Genomic DNA, 21424 nt, shown 5'->3' with positions numbered 1-21424 from the left:
CTGTTTAGAGTAAACTTTTGCACAAGTTACTGTTGGCAATAGCTTATATATATTAACAAATCATTATTTTTTTTAGTATTCACCCTTAGTTCACGCTTCATGTGTTAGTTACTTCTGCACTTTACGTGTTTGTTTGCTTCCTTCTTTTTATTGAAATGATAAATGCACACGACTGATTAAATATATAAACATATATACCGTTTGTATATACTAAAAAACAATAAGTATTGATTTTTCATTCTCTTTCAATATTATATCTACCTCAATATTAGGGTATCTATTGAATTTACAAAATCATTAATTTTTTATGAATTGTCTACAGTGCACAGTATACATTAATGTGACTGTGCTAACAAACTCGCGAAATGTTTATATATAATTATTAATATAAATATGTTTCACGAGTAACGGTGAATAATTGGATTCGCGAGATTCACAAATGGCAATGTACCATTAGGAATGAAAGACATAGAATTCAACTTGCACAAATCGTAAACAAAAAAGAACGTTAAATTCGCGTTAAACCGTTATTATATATGTTCCATTATTGAAATATGATTTATTGACTGCTCCAGTTTTTTCCACTTTTTTTATCAAAAATTATTTTAAAGTTAAAATATTTTAAAATCTTTTTTATACACAAGGGAGGCATATTTTTTCATAGTAAAAATATTAACAAAACATGTTATTTATTACGACTTTTTAATACTTAACATTAAATTTCTATTAAATCAAAACTTATCTAATATTTAACTAGAAAATTTTCTTATCTTTTGCAACTTTGAAACGTGATTGTTGAAGATTATAACATTATGTATACAGAGTATTTTCCAAGTACAAAAAATTTAAGGAAATATTCCGTGGCTTGTTTTAGGAAGAAAAAGTAAACATATCCTATAGAAACATATTCCCTAAACTGTTTTGTTTTCGAAATACAAAGTGTCAAAGTTGTAAAAATATATACATAACAATTTCGAAAATCTGGAAAACTTGTAAAGATATTTTATACAGGTACGCGTACAAGAGTGTGTGATATTGAGAATTATTTTCCAGTACATTCTGTATTTTGAAAGCAAAGCAGTTTAGGGCATATGTTTGTATAGGACCTTTTCTTCCTATAATAAACCATCCTTCAATTTTTTGTACTTGCTTAGGAAACATTATGTACATATATAAAATAGATTTATAATTATGTATTTGCTTTCCTAAAGCTTAATTTGCAAGCATTTATAGAATTTTTGTCAGTCATAATCCAGAAAAAAATTTTGTGGGCATTTTTAATAGAGAAACATTGATTTTCTCTCTCTCTCTCTCTCCCCCCCCCCCTCCCTCTTTCTCCCTCTCTCTCTCCCTCTCTCTCTCTCTCCCTCTCTCTCTCCCTCCTCTCTCTCCTCTCTCTCTCTCCCTCTCTCTCTCTCTCCCTCTCTCCCTCTCTCCCTCCTCTTGCTCCCTCTCTCCCTCTCTCCCTCTCTCTCTCTCCCCTCTCTCTCTCCTCCCTCTCTCTCTCTCTCCTCCCTCTCCCTCCCTTCTCTCTCTCTCCCTCTCTCTCTCTCTCTCTCTCCCTCTCCTCTCCCCTCTCCCTCTCCTTCTCCCTCTCCCTCTCCCTCTCCTTCTCCCTTCTCCCTCTCCTCTCTCCCCCTCTCCCTCTCCCTCTCTCTCTCTCCCTCCCTCTCTCCCTCTCTCTCTCTCTCTCCCTCCCTCCCTCCCTCCCTCTCTCTCTCTCTCTTTTTCTCTCTCTCTCTCTCTAAAGTGAGAGAAGATACATTTGATGACATACGCCCTGTGCGCTGATTTATTGAAACGCGAACATGAGAAGGTCAGACGGCCTGTTGCAGCGTTCATTTACCTAAATGTACTCAAAGCACAAAGTGCTTTTGTGCTTTGCGCAAATGCATAGCATCGATCTTCGCCATGATAAGACGGAGTCCAGTGCTACGGGGCCTCGTTATGTAAAATCCAACGTACACTTACGCCAGTGAGATTATGGCCTTACGTAACAACGAGAATGCACGAGAGGGAATATATTAAATAGGTCAATTGGAAAATTTTGCTTTCCCGGGAACGTGCGCTGTAACTGATTTGCGGTCCAACTTTGTTCTACTGAACTGTTTCTGTTCTATTTTTCGTTCGCTTTAGAACAGTTTTTATACAAATTGTACTTGACGAACTATTTTATCTTTATCTAAAACATAATACAGAAATATGTTGCAATATATTTATACGAACAGTTTATTATAATAATAATAATAATAATAATAATAATAATAATAATAATAATTCTATATAATAATTGTTTAAAATAGAATGAATACAAGCAGTGAAATGTAACTGAGGTGAACGAGCAACAGGGATTTAGTTATCTGAGTATATTTACAAAAGCTCTTCCTGATGAGCAGAGACACAATATTAATAAAGCATACAATAGTAATCAAATAAATGGCAAACACATTGAATAATAGTACTGTTCACAATAAAAGCAGAATAATTATCATTCTTAAATCCTAAAAAATAAGAGCAAATTAAATCTAATATATATAAGGTTGGCAATAATTATGTTATTATTGCTTCTTGAAGACACTGTATGTGTCGTGATCGCAAATCGCATTACTTTTCTATCTCGCAGCGAAAACCTAAACTCATTCTTTGAATAATGCGCAACGTAATGTCGAAACTAAGAAATATAAATGAATATTGATATAACGCTATATAATTTGGTAGAGCATGTAATGTCTTTTCCGAGAATCTTTCCTTTTTGCTACTGAAACGTAAGAGACCCGCGTGACGGGCTAAACAATGAGGTATCAAATATCAAGGTTGTTTTACCGTACCGACATAAACACAACGAAGCGTCTCGAGTCAAAAACAACGCGGAATTCGGTAGAAATACAATTAACGCGTGTACACGTGGCGTAAACCGATGCGCGGCTTATCGATATTGCGATCTATCTTGCGATAGAAACCGTCGTTAGACAGCGTTATCCGATGTAATCGGATGGGCTAGAAAGAGCCCGCAATGGCGTGGTCCACGCTTATCCGAAACACGGACAGAAAAAGAAACGAAGTACTTAACGTTGAAGAACTCAGCTCGATCGTCATAGGCTGCATTAACCAGGGATGTAATTCTCGAGCGCTAGCAGAATTCGTCCTTCTTATTAAGCACGCGTCCTTCTTCCCTCGTGCGTCGGCTGGAATGTTCTCGCTCTCTCTTTCTCTTTGTCTCAGGCGGTAATAACCACGGAAATCGCACGCACGCAGGAATCAATCTTTTCGTGATCTCGGGGATCACACCACGCGAGGCCGATACTTCGAAAGTAATGATGCAATGGCGCAGCTTTATGCGATACTTTCCGAACAGAATATTCTTCCGTATATTAGAATCACGCCTCGTACAATTAATGTATACGACCGAACGATCTAACTCGATCGTACTTTATCGGGATTACGCTGATTCGAACGAATCTTACTAATCGAGCAAAAGAACCACGATCTCGAAATGTGCGTACAGTATCTCAGACCTTGAGCGAATGGCGCGGAACGCGGCTCGTCGCGTCGCAAGCTCGGACCGGTAACGACAAAAGAGAATCGGTAGCGCGCTCCTAGCTTCCGGCACCGTGGTCGCCGCTACGCTATCGATTTCACGAACGAGTCGATATTTTTGAGAACGCGCTAAATTTGAACAAATAAACTATAAAGTGGAACTCGGATGATGACGATAGATTATATACTCTGATAATCTTGATCTTCCATGATTGTTAACGGTACATTCGATGTCGCCAATTAAATTACGTGTCTTGACGTCGCGGCGTCGGTTGTAACGTAACACGAGCCTTACTGTGTGTGAGTGGGATTTGTCGAACCGTAGCAACGATAAATCGAAGCTGCACTTTGATAACCCGCGATACAACATATGAGAAAATGACCTTGCTGAAAGAGGAGTACCTCCGTCTTCACAAGGATACAGATTGCATTCTGAATTCTCGAGGTAGTATCAAAGAAAGATCACGAAGAGATAAGTTGTGAAAGCAAGATTCACAAAATCCGGGGTTGAGCTCATAGCAAAATAGCACAGCTTAATATATTGCACACAGAAAAGAATACTGTCACAACTCAAAAATTCACAATTTTCAGAAGAAAGTAAGAACAAAAATTTAATATAATTTTTTTGAATTGTGAGATAACTAACGCAATTACAATTACGATATTTTGTTATGACACTTATACTGTTTCTTAAAGAAATGATTCTAAAGAATTCTGTCTCAAGACTTCCAGCACCCCTCGATAGGGTGGTTTTTCAGATTTGTAATAGTTCTTGCATCAATAGTTAGATATGTTTTTATTAAACTTCTATAGGCTTTAAAAGTAGAAAGAATACGAAATAAATTACACTTTTGAAGATAATCAATGTATTATAAAATAAGTTCGAACGTAAAAAAATAATGAAGTATTAATAAATTACAAAACTTAAACAGTATTTGAAGAAACATAGTAATTATTATTCTTAAAAAAGACTATTAAATTATTAAAAAATTAATTTAATTAATGGAATTATTAAAAAATAAACTCGTAAAAAGTACGATAATTTTGGAATATGATCGTCTTTGAGAAGTTCTCGAATATCAGCTTTCTTTTTGTTTCCTATAATTAACTTTTTGAAGTACGCCGGTTATAGTTCTGAGCAGAGAAAGATTTTTTTTATTTTCTTCTATTATTTACCAGTACTTTTTTGTTTGCTGAGAGAAAGACGTTTTAAAAAAGATAGTGTAAAGACAATTTTTTTTCTACTTTTATAATCTTAATGTCTGTCATTTTTACAATCTCATTCTCAGTTGTTTTTTTTAAATTGCTGCCAAGTGAATTTGTTAGAAAAAATTGACTTATCTCGTAGTAAAAGACTGTCACAAGTTAAAATATTTTCAAGTTGTGACGTTGTTTCAGTAAAAGTACTGTAACACTCACTATATTTATTCACTTATTTATCCAACAACCGCAACTTGATCGGTTTAAAAGAATAACGACACTTCTGTTCCCGTGCCGTGCGTCGAATTTTGCATATAAACGTATAATACTATTATAGCATGTAGAAAACCTTAGGCATACTTTTTATGGGCTTAATTCAAAATCAAAATTTTTTGAGTTGTGACAGGATTCTTTTCGGGATACGATATATTTCGTTAGGGGTTAATATTCTGCAAAAATCATGCAACTGCGTAGTGGTTCTCGCAAATGGGATTCTGTTCTTAAAATTAAGAAAAAATTAGACGCCGTATTTTTTTACAATTAACTTTTAAATGCACATTATTATCTTAATAAATAGATGACACATTGAAGTTCTATTAAAATACGATTGTTTTATAATTAATTGATAGGTCATTCTGTTATCTAGATTTATAAAGTTTAATCTGTTAAGTGACTTTTTAGTGATTTACGATTTCAAGGAATTAATAATAATGCACTGAAATAATTTCTTGCATTTAACATCATTTTGTACTTATATTGTACAAAGCTATTATATTAATTATTAACATTACATTAATCACATTATATTAAACACGGCGATTCCATCGTGTCTTGCTGTTAAAGATTTTCAAAAACCATCAATTGATTTACATGATGGCATCAACGTTTTGAAATTTAATGCCTATCTTTTGCTCAAATTATAATTGCTCCATCGAACAATGCGCATCAAATGTTCAATATTTTCACTTGTTTTGTTTTTCATTTATTGTTAATTGAAATGTATTGAATTTATATTATATACTGAATTTATATGAATTATCACAGCAATTAATATGTTCTGTAGCAAGATGTGTAGCAGATATTTGATTCAGTCGTGTAAAGTAATTTGTTTCGAAAAATTCACGATTAAAGTTGAAGGAAAATGTCGATAAGATAACGTATTATGGATTAATTAATTTAAACCATAAATAACAAAATTAATTAAAAAACTACTTTTTTATACATTGCATGGAACAAATCTTTTTACACGATATTATATTTGGAATATTATAAGAAATAATTAGTTTAAAAAGAAGATTATTCCAAATATAATATCGTGTAAAAAGATTTGTTCCATGCAATGTATAAAAAAGTAGTTTTTTAATTAATTATACTTCCTTTGCCACTATAAATCTATTAAAAATTAATGTATTATCATATAATACATACTTACTTAAGAAATGATTTCAAGCAAAAAATACCTTTATCTTTATGCTTCTTATTGATGTGGCTGTTATAAATGTGAAATAAATGGAACGAATTCTGTTTAATTTTGTTCCCCTATTGTCCCGCTCTTTCTCTTTTCATTTTACCATAATTCTTTTTATTAACGCGATGTGAGTTCTTTTATTATCGCCATAATTCCGCATTATAATGACGCATTGTGATGCGCCCTACATCGAGAGACATACCGTCAATTACGTTATCAAAGCTAATCGATATATTTAACTATCAATTAAATAGTAAATCCATTAGATCATTTATTGTACAATAAAAATATCCTGTTTGAAAAGCATAAATATCCAAAAATGTATGCTACTCTTTTTAAATTATGTAAGAACAAAAGGATTATTAAACATGTATATGTGTGGTCATTGGTGGCATGTTATAGATGACCACTGACAACAAATTAAAACTGCGGCTATCGATAATCATTGAATGAGTGTATTCTTTAAAAATCCGTTAAATTGTAGAAACCATTGATGTGTCAACTGATACTGTCAATTATTTATGATTGATATGTTTAATGTACTCATGCTTAAAAATGTGTTAATTGTTAATAACATTAGCGGAGATGTAAACCACTTACAATTAGATATTTCGGTGTATAAATGTACTAGTAGAAAATATCTGCTATTATTCAAAGTTATTATAATTTCATCGTATTATATTCAGTGTTTAATAAAGATGATATCTGCCAATTTTTTAATTAAAGATTTATACATGGTGTTTTCTAAGTAAATACAAAAAATTAAAGGGAATATTCTGTGGGCTTTGTTTTCAAAATACACAGTGTCAAAGATGCACGCTTCTGCAGGGCCTTGGTGGATCCAAAAATGTTTTATTAGTACTGGAAAATAGTTTTTAATACCACATGTACACATAATTTGTATAAAATGTCTTTAAATATTTTCCAGATTTTCGAAATTTTTATATAAATATATATTTTTACAACTTTGATACCGTATAATATTTTCTAAACTAATTTGATTTTATAATAAAAGTATCCTTTGTAAAGTACGCGTATACTATAAAAGATGTATTGTACAAAAAGTTACTTCAAGTACTTCTTATGTAATTCGTAATAATTTTATTTATTAATTTATGTATCTTACTAATGCGGGAATTATTGTCTTATGGTAATTATAATGATACAGAATTAGGGAGATCTCTCAGATAACGGTTTTACGCTTGTGATAAGTGGGAACATCTTCATGAAAGAGAGCCGAAAACGACCGTAAGTATGAAACACAGAATCATAACGGCAAGTGGTTAGTTACAGGGTCGTGGCGGTGGTCGCAGGAAATAGCGAAGCGGTCACCTTGAGCGGCCTTCGAGCTGACACGCAATATCAGCTGGTCGTAACCGCCGTGAGGGCCGGAAAGAAGTTTCGAAGCAGACCGATCGTCTTCCGTACACTCGGTAAGCTTTGCCTTCCTAAGCTTTACCTGTCTTCGGCATCACGGTCACATGTGACAGGTGCGTTCTGACAAAGGAAAAATAGTTTTCTAGCATTCTGTGTAGTTATCATTAGCATCCCTTATGACGTTTACTCCACAGTCACTCCTCATTTTCTTCTTTTTTCACTTATTAATCTTCGCAAAAAGACGCAAGCCATATTGCAATGTGGTATTTGCGGTATTTTCGTTCGCGTGCATTTCTGCAATACATATATCTTCCTGAAAATGTCTCTCTATCCTTTTTACTTTGCTCATAAACGAACAAACATATTTTAATAGCTTGTGAAAATATATCTTAAAATATATATCTTTAATTAAAAATATATCATAGTGAGTTAAATATTTAAAGATTCGAGGTTTCAAATATCCAAATTAAAAATATAAAAATCACAAACTATATTTACTACAATTATTCTCTCATTTCTCGACGCTTCAATATATTAAGAATATTTAATTTTAATTTAGCTTAATTTTGGGTTACCTCGTAAAATTGATTTTAACTTAGCTCGGTGCGGGTTGCAGTTTTACAAAGTATAAAAAAAATACGATAGATACTTTTTATCTATTTTTTGTTATTATATAGGTATATAATTAAAATATGTAGCAATTAATTGATTTCAGTTAATCCATCCGAGATCACAGTTTTATTCCATGGAACGTTGGAATAGTAAAATTGTAAAAAATAAATTCTAACTGCGAGAAATTAGTTTTCCGAAAATTTTTTACTAATTTTTCTTGCTCGTTTAAACTCCTTTAATAACCGTTTCTTTAATCATACGTAGCGCACAGAAATTAACTCACGAAATAGAGCTTAATGAGCATTATTTTTTCGACGCCCACATTGACGCGCAAAGTACCGTGTAAAATCTCACAGCAGTGATTTACGCGACGCAATTTGGCGTATCGAGTAAACAAGATCGTGTCGTTTTCAGAGCCACCACGCACGTCCCCGCAGCAAGATGCAGCGGTAACTGGTGGTCCTCTTCCTCCACCTCCACCGTCCTCGCAGCAGCCTCAACCGTATATACAAGTAAGTTACTTTTCTCCGAAACGATGCACAATTTCGCGCTCTGGGGTTCGTTGTCTCGCGTTGGAAATCGCTTTCGCGATTTTTGTTCCGACTTTGGATAAACGTGTGCGCAATCTCCTTACTTTATTTGTAACAAAATTGGAAGAATTTTGTTTGATCTGAATTTGCGCGGAAACGTTACAGCTCGTAGATCGAGGAAATGTCCTTAAATATCACATGAAAGCGAATAGGACGAAATGCTTTGATGAAAGAGAAATCAATTTATCATGCCATAGATGAAACATCTGCGTGCACTGAGAACCGTGGAAATGGAGAAACGGAAGAAAAATGACTGAATAAAAGGCAATACACAGTTGGCGTCTCTTTCGGTATTTTGCAACATCGATATTTCTGTGCCATAGCAGCGGCAGCGCGAGAAGACTCTGGCGAGCATTTTCTATCGCGCATTTCTATCTGTTGATTTAAAAAATTTATTTCTTTCAATTAATAAGAGGACAAACAAAGTCGTAATAGATTTAACACGAAAAGCATCTTTGTTAAATATTAAATTTTTCGATGAAATTTTTTTGAAATTTGGAATTTTCTAAAATTTTTTGTCGATAACATTGTGGAAGCAGTAATCGTTTTAAAATAATTAACCATTTAAAATAAAAGTAACTTCATAAAATAGCTCATAACGCACGTATATAACGTATATACATAGAGATTTGCATATTTATTAATAAAATATGCGAAAAGGATATACAAAATAAAAAAGTTTACTGTACTGAAAAGGTCGCAATATTTTCTTGCTTATAACTTAGGTTTCAGTATCGATTCAACATATATCCTAATAAATTTCTCTTTCAAAGTATATCGCGCAGATTGAAAAATTTCTTTTTATCGACGTTCACAATCTTTAAGCTTCTTTTTGTGATCTCTGCAAATCCTCACTGTATACTTCATCTCTTGAAAAAGTATAACCTTGTGAACAAAACTTTTGAGAAAGAAAGTCTTACTCGCGTCGCAGATGCTTCTATTTATATCAGCGGAGATATTGGCTAGAAGAATATATGTTATCTGTTATTTCTTCTGATATCGTTGTCGATATAATAAACTCTCTCTCGCATAAATTCCGTGCAATTCAGAGAGATTTTCAGGTTTACATAAATTTTGCACCGATATTTCGCACCCAAAGCGCGTAAATTAGACTTTTATACCAATCTGTTATCCTAAGCGTGCCTTTCCGCAAAATCAACGGGTTCGAAGTGTCACTAAGTGGAGGGAAAAGTAGAAAATTGATCTTCGCGATGGGATACAAGATTATCTCTTGGAAAGAATAAAGGCGGAGCAGGAAACGAGGGGATTGTAATAGGACCGCGAAACTTTGCTGAAATCTAATCGAAACGGAAAGGGGCTGCGACCTTTCTACATACAAAACAACGAATCTTTTTTAATACTTCGCCAGGTTTTCTTATTACGCTGATACTTTAACCTGCAGTAGGCAAATTCAGCTATACGCGTAATAAAAACTATTCTAAAAAAACCATGGTATTTTTTATATGTATCGTATTTTAAAGCATATATTCGTAAATGTTTGAAGAAATCATCATAAAGGGGATTTTATATATTGACAAATGTAAGTAACAATTAACGTTGTGCCCATGTAAAGCGTAATTTTATTACGCATCTTGTCGACAAAGTGTCAACTCCTTCTTTTGTCATAAAGAATACCTCCACTATAAACACGCAACGAGCGCAATAAATAAATCCTAAGTAATTCTCACTTTCGTTCTCGATGAGAGAATTGTCATCGCGGTGATGGCGACTACCGTCTTTATTAGGGGTAGGATCGAGTTCAATATATATTAAATCAGGATCAAGTTTAATATACACTTAATCCGAGTCAAATTCCATGATCAAGTTTTATTTCCTAAGATTTAAATAATATTTAGTAAAAAATAATAGATCATTGTACTTGTGAAGTAACTGATCCCGACTAACTATAAGTTTCGAATTTTAAAATAAGTACCTGAATTCAAAATGTTCCTATAAGTAGTTTTTATCATAAAGAATATCATCATAAAGAATAGAATCTTTTACAAGTAGTACTCGAACTCTAAGAATAAAATTTAATCAAAGAGTGTATAAATGTGTATTTTAAGTATAAGTAACTTTTATTCTATATTTTTCTTATATTTAATTTTAACAAATTGATAAAATCTAATATTTATAATTATCAAAAAATAATGTATCTGTAAGTAGAGAGAATAGAAGTAAAGAATATTGTAGTAGTATTTATTAATGCTTCACCTTCTGGTGCTTACATAGCAGTTTAGCCTGCCAGACTTTACACAACTATCATTTGTCAAATCCTGTTTCCGGTTTTTACATTTTGCTGTTACGATCCTGCTTATAAACTATTCGAACAATACATATATTATGAATTTTTACATTTGAACTCTTTTCTTTTTCCATTTCTAATCTTATCTGTTTCAAACCTTTCATCCATCCATACCCTGTTTCATCGTCACTCAGCAACATCTCGTACTTACATGTCGCATATCTTCGTTTTCTTTCCCGCATAGTCTACATTTTCTCCATTCCTCATTCATCCAATACATATTCCCTTTTGTCTCATTTCCACACCTCATTCTCGCTATTAGGCTTATCTTTTCCTTCCCTTTTTTGACCCCATCTTTGATATATCTAGGCAGTCATGCTATTTTGACATCTTTATAATCCTTACACACTTTTGAGTTTTCAATTTTTTCCGCTCTCTCCTGGATCTACTTCTCTGTCTCTTGATACCATGCAATCAATACCTTCATCTCCTATCCTTATCAGTTCTTCCTTGCTCATGCCGCATCTCTGTATGTACTCTCGTCTCTCTTTACTTTCTGTCAACCAATTTTGTATATCTTCTCTGCTTTCTTCATCATTGCTTGCTTGCATCATTTCTCATTTTCTCTTCATATTTTGCCGCTCTGCTTTCCACTACAATTCTTATCTTCGCTCTTTTCATTTCTTTTCTCACCACATACCCCGGGGTAGATCTTCGTAAACCTAGAATCCACCTTATGTATCTCTCTTGAACTACCTCTACCTCCTTTCTTTCTCTGTATCCCCATATCTCTACTCTATATAACATTATTGGTTTTATAATTCTATCAAACAATTTCATTCTCCATATTATATCCGCGTTAAACTTCCTTTCTCCATAACTCCATATCCATGCCATCGCAATTTTTTCTTTCCTTATTCTATCTTTTATGTGCATCTCGTCATTATTGTTTCTGCATATTTTATACCCTAAGTAATTAATTTCTTTTGTCTCTTCAATTCTCATATCTTCCCACCACCATTCTCTTTTCCTCTCTTTGCCGCTTCTCTTCTTGAATACGATTATTTTTTATTTTTCTGTACTTAGCTCTAGTTTCTTCCTTTTTATATACCTGTAGAACACCTTCATCATTATATTCATCATATCTTCATTTTCTGCAACAATAAGTACTATGTCATCCGCATATTCTAGCGACCATATCTTTTTCTTTCCGATCTTCACTCCACTAGGATTTTTCTTCATCTCTTCCTTTTATGTCTGAAATATATAATAATATATGTGCTTTGTGACAATGCTGGGACATTCCCATGAACGCAAGAAGGTCTTGATTAACTTATGACGAGTCTTTTTGACGATTAGGTAATGCTCTCTGTTTTTATGACTAATTTCTAATTTATATTTTTATGTGTTATATCGCGATGTTCATATATTTCAGACGGCACGATAAGGGCTTTAATTATGAGCCGAAATGTTGTGCACCTATGTATAAATTTAGCCAGGTAGTCGAGCAATAAAAAATTTGAATTTGTTTTTAATCACTGGCGGATAAAAGTTTTCGTTATGAAATATATATGTCAAATAATGTCGCGCTAATTGGACATCCCTGCCTCACTCCTTTTACAGCCCAAAATAGTAAAGAATATTGTATATATCTCCATAATTATAAATTTAGAGAAAACAAGATTTAAAGTTTATAATTTCTATGAAAATTTTTAATGCAATTTTTTTTAAACATTAGTATCTTAGGAACTAGTAATAATGGGCATAAAACTTTTTATCACTTTACAATTTAAGCTCCTGGTATATTAGGAAAAGTAAATTAACTTTGTTTTGACAAAAACTGGAGATACGATTCTTTACTTCTAAGGTACAGATATTTCAACAATTATTGCTTTATACAAACATTTTGATTCAAAGAAACGTAAAAACAAAATGTAAGAAAGTATAACTCATAAAAGATTCGAACATATTTGATCAAGGTTTGAGTCCACTTGGAAGTAATACTCCTAGGCTGCTTTTCGAAATAATAACATCAGAGAGTTCGAAACTACGCTAACAGATTAGCGTAGAGTTCGAACCTACTTGATACTTAATCCCATTGCTAGTTTTTACATCCTGACCCACGAGCTGACTCGAAGCTGATAATCAAGAGGACGCGACTGCTTGGTTCGCAGATCCGCGGCGTCGAAGTGGGCATAGTAGTGTTAGTGCTGATAGTCTGGGCGGGCGCGATAGCCCTGTTCTTCAATCGCTGGGGCAAGATACGCATGCTGCTGCCGTACCAGCCCGACTACAAGGAGCAGCTCAAGGTTCCCGGCACCGGCGTGTGCGCGTCCGCAAACTCCGCGTACACGCAGCATCCGACACAGCACGCGTGCTCTCAGGTAACGCATAGGTATACCGCACCCGGTCGACGCGACGGGCAATATCCGTGTCCGTCGCCACGTCGGCGCTCCGCGCGACTTGAACCGAAAAAATCCCCCAACCTATCTATTAATGAACGTTTGATAGGATTTAGAAATTTTCTCCTACTAAAGAAAGAAAAAAAGGAAAAAAAATTACTTTAAGATCCTTTTAAGCGAAATATTTTTCAACATTTTGCGTGAATATTTTGAGAGATGTAACTGAGAATTAAGCGTTTTAACATAAAACTTTTTTTTTTACGGTAGCTGAAAATTTCTAAATACTATAGTGAGTTTGCCTGAATATACGATAAGATTTGTTAAAATTAGAGTTTCTCTCTTTGGGAAACTCACACTTGATTATTATAGATTACAATAATTAAATGACTTTCTTTCGTAAATCTTACTTTTAGATCTTAAAATACCGGATTATTCTAAAAAGACCTAACATAATTGCTCGGAATTGATTATACAGGGTGTCCCAAAATTCGCTTATGTGGAGTACAAGATGTGATTCCCTATCGCTAAAAGGAACAACTTTTTCCTTTAGCAAAGTTGCATGTAACAAATAGTTTTTGTATTAAGAAAACAGTTAAAGTTAACGAATAATTAAGGGCTTTCGGCTATGTAGCGCTATCAGGGCTATCAAGCTAACGCGCGCTCTTCAGTCATTCGTATATCTATAGTGACTTCCTTGACTTCTTTCTGTATTGTATTGCTTAAATATAATAAAAGTTAACAAAATAAGTATTGTTTTTATTCCTTACGTAATAAATGAATAAAAGAATTGTCGGTAATTATGCATAATAGCGACGTCCTCTCCGATGACCTTGACCTTGACATATGTTGTGAAGGTTACCCTACTGAGTGACCTTCAAAAGGTTTTAGCCGTCGGTCATTGTTTATTAAAAAGTTATAAACAAAAAAGTTTGAAAAATGTAGCAGTTATTTTGAGTTTTGGAAGGCATAAACGACTAATATAAACGTCTTTTTTTTAAAGCAGAGAATACTTTATTTCGCGAGAAAGTCGCTGCTTTACCAAAATACAACATTTAAAGCAGTAAATTGTTGATAAATTGAAGTCTTTTTGTTAATGCAGTGAATTGAAACCGATTTCAATGATCTTGATATATGTTGTCAAGGTCATGACCCCGAGTGACCTTCAGAAGGTTTTAGCCGTCGCTCGCTATTCGTTAAAAAGTTATTAACAAAAAAGTTTGGAAAATATAGCATATATAGGTGCATATATAGGTTAGTTGACGCGCTTTAAACACTTAAATACTTTTAAAGCGCGTCAGCTAACCTATGTAGGTTAGTGATCAACGATTTACTGCTTTAAATGTTGTATTTTGGTAAAGCAGCGACTTTTTCGCAAAATAAAGTATTCTCTGCTTTAACAAAAAGACTTCAATTTATCAACAATTTACTGCTTTAAATGTTGTGTTTTGGTAAAGCAGCGACTTTCTCGCGAAATAAAGTATTCTCTGCTTTAAAAAAAAAGACGTTTATATTAATCGTTTATGCCTTCCGAACTCAAAATAGCTGCTATATTTTTCAAACTTTTTTTGTTTATAACTTTTTAATGAACAATGACCGACGGCTAAAACCTTTTGAAGGTCACTCAGTAGGGTGACCTTCACAACATATGTCAAGGTCAAGGTCATCGGAGAGGACGTCGCTATTATGCATAATTACCGAATTGTCTGATTCCGTAGTACCGTCTGAAAATAAAGAAGAAAGTAAGTAAATAATAATGTGCTTTATGCGCTGAGCGTTCTAGTAAGCAATTGGTTAAGTTTAGTGATAATATTTAACTACAAGTAATTGTGCAATATTTAGAATAATAAAACGCTCAGTACACAAAGCATATTACTATGTTAATACATTTTTCTCTATTTTCACACACAGAAAAATAATTATTCTACAGCCAAGAAAAGCTGTTTTGCTTTACTTATTTTATTTTACTTCTTTTAAGTAAGTTTTCTTTTAACCAAAAATATTTTCTTACTAATAGTTTTCAAATATCTTGACACAAGTCAAGAATATTGTTTTGAGTAAATGTAATTCTTGCAATGACTTTATGATATATTTGCGGATTAAGTAAATGGTATGCTTGTATATCCGCAAATCTACCATATAGTCATTGTAAGAATTACATTTACTCAAAACAATGTTCTTGACTTGTGTCAAGATATTTGAAAACTACTAGTAAGAAAATATTCTTGATTGATAGAAAACTTACTTTAAAAAAGTAAAATAAAATAAGTTAGTGCTTTTCTTGGCTGTAGAATGATTATTTTTTTGTGTGCAGATGGTGCTACATAGAATTAGATAATTCTTTTATTTATTTATTACGTAAAGATATAAGCAATAGGTTTGTTAACTTTTATTATATTTTAGGCAATACAATACAAAAAAAAGGTCAAGGGCTGAATACGAGTGACTAAAAAGTACGCGCTGGCCTTGAGTGCCACACAGACGAGAGCGCTCATTTGTTAACTTTAACCTGCTCTCTTACTATTTGTCGCACGTAATTTTGCTAAAGGGAAAAAGTTGTTTCTTTTACCATAGAAAATCACGTCTTGTAGTCCACATGCGCGAATTTTAGAACACCCTGTATATTACGAATTTTCCAATACTGTCAGCTAAGAAAAGGGTTTTAGGGAATGTATTAATGTTCTTTTCTAATCTAATTGTAAGACAGAGGTTCTCGAACGCGCTTTATCGGTATTTGAAATGTATAATTTCGCGGTATAATAACTTTAAAATATATCGGGAAGGGCAGCGGAGGGAAATATTATATATCTTACAAATGTGGGTCGGCCTTCCGATTTAAATACAAATATATCTTCCGAAAAACACCCGATCGAAAATCGACCGGACCGACTTGCGCGAAACGCGAATGTGACGAGGGTGCGACACAAGCTCCCGATTTTGCAACAACGAGACCGGATCCGGAGCCGGCGTCAAATGCCTGACATTTTCGTTCCCGTGAAATTCCGTACTCCGCACGATATTGGCACTCCATTATACACATGGGACGGGCGCGATGCAATCGCCATTATGCATGTATGTACGATAGGCTCTTGAGTATTGCGCGTATACGATCGTCGAGCTCGTCGGCAACACAAAATTCGAATAATGCCGATATACACGGCCGGGAACGGGCGCGCGGACATAAAGGCGTAAACGTAATGGCGTTTTCGTGAGTTATTAACATACCACGAATTCTGGTTCACTCGCGAGAGTAGGTACAGTCGTGTAACGTGGATTCAACCGTACGCATTGCAGCTCGATATGCGAATGACCGGAAAGTACATCTTTTAAATTCCGTCATAAATACCATTCCCCACTCCGAATTTTAACGCGTAGTGTTAGACGAAAAATTGCCTGAAGACTATTAGCTTGAAGCTCCGTTAACGAATAGAGAAGACCGAAAAGTTAAATATTAAATTACGCTAGAATATTACGTATGATGTTTGGAAGGTAAAGTTATGTCGATAATTACAGTTTGCAAGCCACATGTAAATTTATTGTGCAAAAGAGATCGATTTAACAGTAGATTTTTTTCATATTTTGCTTTGTGATTAAAATTATTTTGTAGAAGAATTGTAAGATAAAATAAGCGAGGATGAAGATAACAACCGAATAAGATTAAATGGATAAAATTGGGAAAAATGCTGCTCGAAAAAGAAATATTAATTTTGTTTAAATGAATATGTATGGACCTATATAGTATATAAATCTACAAATCTAGAATATATATAAAGGATACAGGAGAAAAACGATCAAAGTTCACTTTTTTTCGAAATTGATCATGCTTTTTTGTGGCATTTTCAATTTTCAAGAGAATCTTCATAATTCTTATTTGTTTTGATCAAGAACAGTTACAATTTATTGGAAATAATGCCGAAAAATGTACCATGTGGGAAAAAAAACGATCATAATTCATGCACTTGTGAGGAAGAACCATTAGAGTCCAACATAACACTAACAATAAGTAAACACAAAGGCTGCGTTCCGATATTCACTAAATTTTGTACTAATTTTTTCAATAACTTCCTAAAATATTTGATGTCTTAAAACTTAAAATTGCGTTTTCCTCGAAATTACTCCGGACGGACATTGATCGTTTTTCTCTCCCTGTACATTTCATATATTTTTTAATTAAAAATTTAATTTTTTTAATTAAAAAATTGAATTTTTATCAAAAATATAATTTTAGGGTAATTATTTAGTAATACGGACCACCCTCCGATGACCTTGACCTTGACATATGTTGTCCTCCTGAGTGACCAGAAGTTTTTAGCCGGCGGTCGTTATTCGTTAAAAAGTTATTAACAAAAAAAGTTTCGAAAATATAGCAGCTATTTTGAGTATTGAGAGGCATAAACGACTATAATATTACGTTTTTTTTTTTTTAAGCAGAGAATACTTTATTTCGCGAGAAAGTCGGTGCTTTACCAAAACACAACATTTAAAGCAGTAAATTGTTGATAAATTGAAGTCTTTGTTAAAGCAGAGAATACTTTATTTCGTGAGAAATCGCTGCTTTACCAAAAAAAGAAATTACGGGACGAAATGATAATAATTACTATAATATAATATTTATTTATTTATATTTTCTGTTAAAGGATACATAATAGACATTATTTCGAAAAAAGCATCTAATCGTTCATGAAAATCGATGCTTTTTTAAACATAAATTCCGCCACTTTAAAAGAAGCGTACACAAGTGAGCGAAAACAAAATGTCAAAGATAGGTTTCGTTATTTAAATCACGAGGTAATACTTTTATTTTTTGATCACTATATTAAATATGTATATTTATTAAATATTTTTCATAAATTTGTAGGAATTTGGGCGAAATCGACGTAGTCGAGTTTACAGCTACAGTGTCTATTTCAAAGAAATGTTGGATTTAAATTTTGAACCGCGTAAAAGTTATTAATAAAGTAATAATTATTATAATATATGTATACTATTATTTTGTCCTGTAATTTCTTTTTTTGGTAAAGCAGCGATTTCTCGCGAAATAAAGTATTCTCTGCTTTAACAAAGACTTCAATTTATCAACAATTTACTGCTTTAAATGTTGTGTTTTGGTAAAGCAGCGACTTTCTCGCAAAATAAAGTATTCTCTGCTTAAAAAAAAAAAGTAATATTATAGTCGTTTATGCCTCTCAATACTCAAAATAGCTGCTATATTTTCGAAACTTTTTTTGTTAATAACTTTTTAACGAATAACGACCGCCGGCTAAAAACTTCTGAAGGTCACTCAGGAGGACAACATATGTCAAGGTCAAGGTCATCGGAGAGTAGTCCGTATTACTAAATAATTACCAATTTTAGTTAAATTTTGTTAATTTAGTTAATTTTTTAATTTAGTTAATTTTTGCATAATATGTCTCATAAATAGCATAAATGTATTATTTTATATAAAATATTTTATATGAAAATGTAATCACACAATTCTGTTTAAGATCACTATTTATTTTATTGTTCGGACTAATGAAAACAACGATTATTTCAATATTTAGTCATTAACAATTGTTTTAGCCGAATATGGTTATAAATTAAAATGTTAACAAATTAATCTTCAGTAATGTAAATATTCACTGTTTTTCACTTAAAAAATTGCTTTCTGCAATTTTAACAATATTAACAATTTTATCTTTAATTATATTCTTCGATTTTATCGAAGTTGTTAATATTACCTGGCATATACATAACAGTGAATTAATTATCAAAAAAAATCAATAACAAGTAATCTAAAGAAAGTATCATCAAAACGCGCATCAATTGACTACTTCATATTGTGAATCTTTGTATTCTTTTTTTTTCTTAATTTTGTTAATCTTGTTATTCTTTTTTTATTTGGTTAATATCGCGTAAAATACGTATTTTATAAACGCTAAGAGATAATTTAAGCAAATACATTGCAGCGCACGTAACGTAAAATTACAATACCTACAGTAAAAAAAATCGGATTTCTCTGAAACGTTCCAATAGCTGATACGTTAATTAAATGAATTTAATTACGAGGTTTGTGCGCAGAAAACTGCCTCTGTCATAAATTTTTTTTAACACTTTTATAACGTAGTTTCACCAGTAACTTAACCTGAATTAAATAAATGTTATTTTTTTTTAGACGAATTAATTAAAATTCTTTTAAGATTTATCATTCAATCGTTTGAGATAGATTCCAAATGATCCAAGAAACATATTCACTAGAATGCGAAGTCTATCAGTTTATGCTGACGTAGGTGTTCGCATTTAATAGGGATGCGCGAGCTTGTGTTTGATCAGCACAGCTTGTCACAATAAATGAACAGCAAATCGTTGACGGGCAAAGTTTATCGACTATTAAACTAACTTGATGCCCGTTTGAAGCGGTTCGATGTGGGGCTCGGTTTTTGCTCGATTTGTAGATTAGGTACGCGATTCGCGGCGAACAGTTTGTTATGCGTAACAAAGGGCTCGCACGGGTCGGGTTTGACGTCACGGTGGAATTACGAAACGTAAAGGGTCAAGACAAGGTAATTAGTCGACCGCACGCCAACTTATACCGCCGGCCATTAATCCGCCTGCATAATCCGCGTGTCTGCGCGGCAGTGAAAAACGAGGATCTATAATAATTTCTATTTTAGTCGCGCGCGAAAGAGAGAAGCTGAAGAAACTCCAGAAGCTGAAGAAACACATCGATTCGTTGTTCTCCCAGCGGAACTACGTAATCTAACTCCTGGCAGTGAATAATTGTTGTAAAGAAAAAAGGACCGGGATGAACGTTTCGCTCGCGCTTCAATCGCTGTCGGATTTTTTTGTTTTGTACGTTGTTTAAAGTCGAATGCGATTATCTCGACAAGTTCGTCGTACCAAACACGTTCTGTATATATTCTTCTTTTACTGTTGCTTTTGTGCAAGCGCAATTTTCGATAACGTGTTTTAATACACTGAAGCGTTTTAGAGATCCAGATTTTTTTTATTGTTGTTGTTTTGTTATCCGAAATGTGCGTACCGATGAGTTCTGTTATTTCAGGTTTCTGTTATTTCCGCTCACAATTTCTAAACGCAAAAGCGTTTTATAAATTCGCTGATGCTATCTACACACAGTTTGGATTATTAATATCGCTCGCGGTCTTCCTTCTCCGGTAACTTTCCCATTTGCCGTAGTTTCAAAGCTGCTCGATTTATTAATTCGGTAAAACTAAAAGTTCGGTAAATAGGAGCGCGATAAAAATGTACCGCGTCAATTTACTACGTGCTTCGCTTTTGTAGTACGCGCATGTCCATATACCGCCCGAGAACTTGTACATTAATTAACAATTACGAGTGTACCCAAACATGTGGCTAATACGTAAAGCGGCAAATCAAATATACATAGCTTTCGTTGAGTTTGGCATTGAGCAGTTGTCGTTACACTATAATGTAGTACGATCGAAAGTTTAGTGACATTGGCTTCTGTGGCACCTGTCAAGCTTTGAACGCAATTAACAGGTATTATCAAGTATTTGAACGTTGTTGCGCCTAGATTTCATCTGGTAGCTGCAGTATCGCGGTTAACGCATTATCCGTTAATAAGTGAACAACGTTGCCATATGATATACATACAGTACTGGTCAAAAGTACTGTATCACTTAAGGAAAGGGAAGTTATTACTTTAATAAAGAACTTTAATAAAGAAAGACATACATAAATGTTATAAAATTTTATTTTGGTACTATTATTTTATCCTTTGATAGAAATATTTTGAACAAAAAAACAAAGATCTAATTTAATTGACGTTGAATAATTACCGTCACGTCACACCACTAATAATTAATGATAATTATTCAAGTATCGTCAATGATAATTATTCAACGTCAATTAAATCATTAAGATCTTTATTTTTTCTCGAAGTATTTCTATCAAAGGATAAAATAACAGTAGTAAAATAAAATTTTGTAACATTTTATTTATCTAAATGATTTTATTGCGTTGTTTCATAATATCT

The 21424-nt window shown here is 33.3% G+C and overlaps 1 protein-coding gene across 10 annotated transcripts in view; it reads left to right on the top strand.

The window, feature by feature from the left end:
• Positions 1 to 21424, top strand: part of LOC139819730 (uncharacterized) — a 158072-nt gene that overhangs the window by 91684 nt on the left and 44964 nt on the right. For 8 of the 10 annotated variants that reach the window (XM_071789376.1, XM_071789367.1, XM_071789368.1 and 5 more), the window contains 3 exons: positions 7493 to 7695; positions 8609 to 8706; positions 13204 to 13413. In XM_071789376.1, the coding sequence (XP_071645477.1) occupies positions 7493 to 7695; positions 8609 to 8706; positions 13204 to 13413 (511 nt within the window). The remainder of the gene's footprint in view (positions 1 to 7492; positions 7696 to 8608; positions 8707 to 13203; positions 13414 to 21424) is intronic. The other 2 variants (XM_071789374.1, XM_071789375.1) reach the window with 2 other exon arrangements.

This window comes from Temnothorax longispinosus, chromosome 9 (genome assembly GCF_030848805.1).
Source record: "Temnothorax longispinosus isolate EJ_2023e chromosome 9, Tlon_JGU_v1, whole genome shotgun sequence".
Classification (NCBI taxonomy): domain Eukaryota; kingdom Metazoa; phylum Arthropoda; class Insecta; order Hymenoptera; family Formicidae; genus Temnothorax; species Temnothorax longispinosus.
The sequence above is the reverse complement of the archived record's forward strand: the minus strand, read 5'-3'. Positions and strand labels throughout refer to the sequence as shown.